The following is a 349-nucleotide window of genomic DNA, read 5'->3' on the forward strand; positions in this document are numbered from 1 at the left end:
ATGGGGGTGACAACTGGTCCCCGGAGGTAGTGTGTTAATCCCAGTTTGAGGTTTCCCAGCCCCGGCTAGAGGAGCATGCCAATAGATGGCGGGCATTAACAGCCTGCCAAGCTTGGCCCAGTGGTCCTGCTCAAGGAAGGGGACATGAGCTCCCCACAGGTGCCCACCTGGGAGCATGGGAATCCACCAGCGGGTCAGGCAGGGCCAGACGTGTCCCCAGGATCACACTTGTCCCCTCCAGCACCACTGTGGGAGCAGGAGGCCGCTGGGGTCAGGGCCAGAGAGGGTAGAGGAGATGATCCTGACAGGGAACTTCTCTTGGGCAGAACTACGACCACTTGTTCAAGGT

At 60.2% G+C, this 349-nt stretch overlaps 1 protein-coding gene across 1 annotated transcript in view; it reads left to right on the forward strand.

Moving 5' to 3' along the window:
- Window positions 1–341, forward strand: part of PAM16 (presequence translocase-associated motor 16 homolog (S. cerevisiae)) — a gene marked incomplete at both ends in the record, with an annotated part of 535 nt that extends 194 nt beyond the window's left edge. The window contains one exon of the mRNA XM_009871633.1: window positions 327–341. Within this exon, the coding sequence (XP_009869935.1) occupies window positions 327–341 (15 nt within the window). The remainder of the gene's footprint in view (window positions 1–326) is intronic.
- Window positions 342–349: the final 8 nt, after the last annotated feature.

Source organism: Apaloderma vittatum, unplaced genomic scaffold (genome assembly GCF_000703405.1).
Source record: "Apaloderma vittatum isolate BGI_N311 unplaced genomic scaffold, ASM70340v1 scaffold30980, whole genome shotgun sequence".
Taxonomy (NCBI): Eukaryota; Metazoa; Chordata; class Aves; order Trogoniformes; family Trogonidae; genus Apaloderma; species Apaloderma vittatum.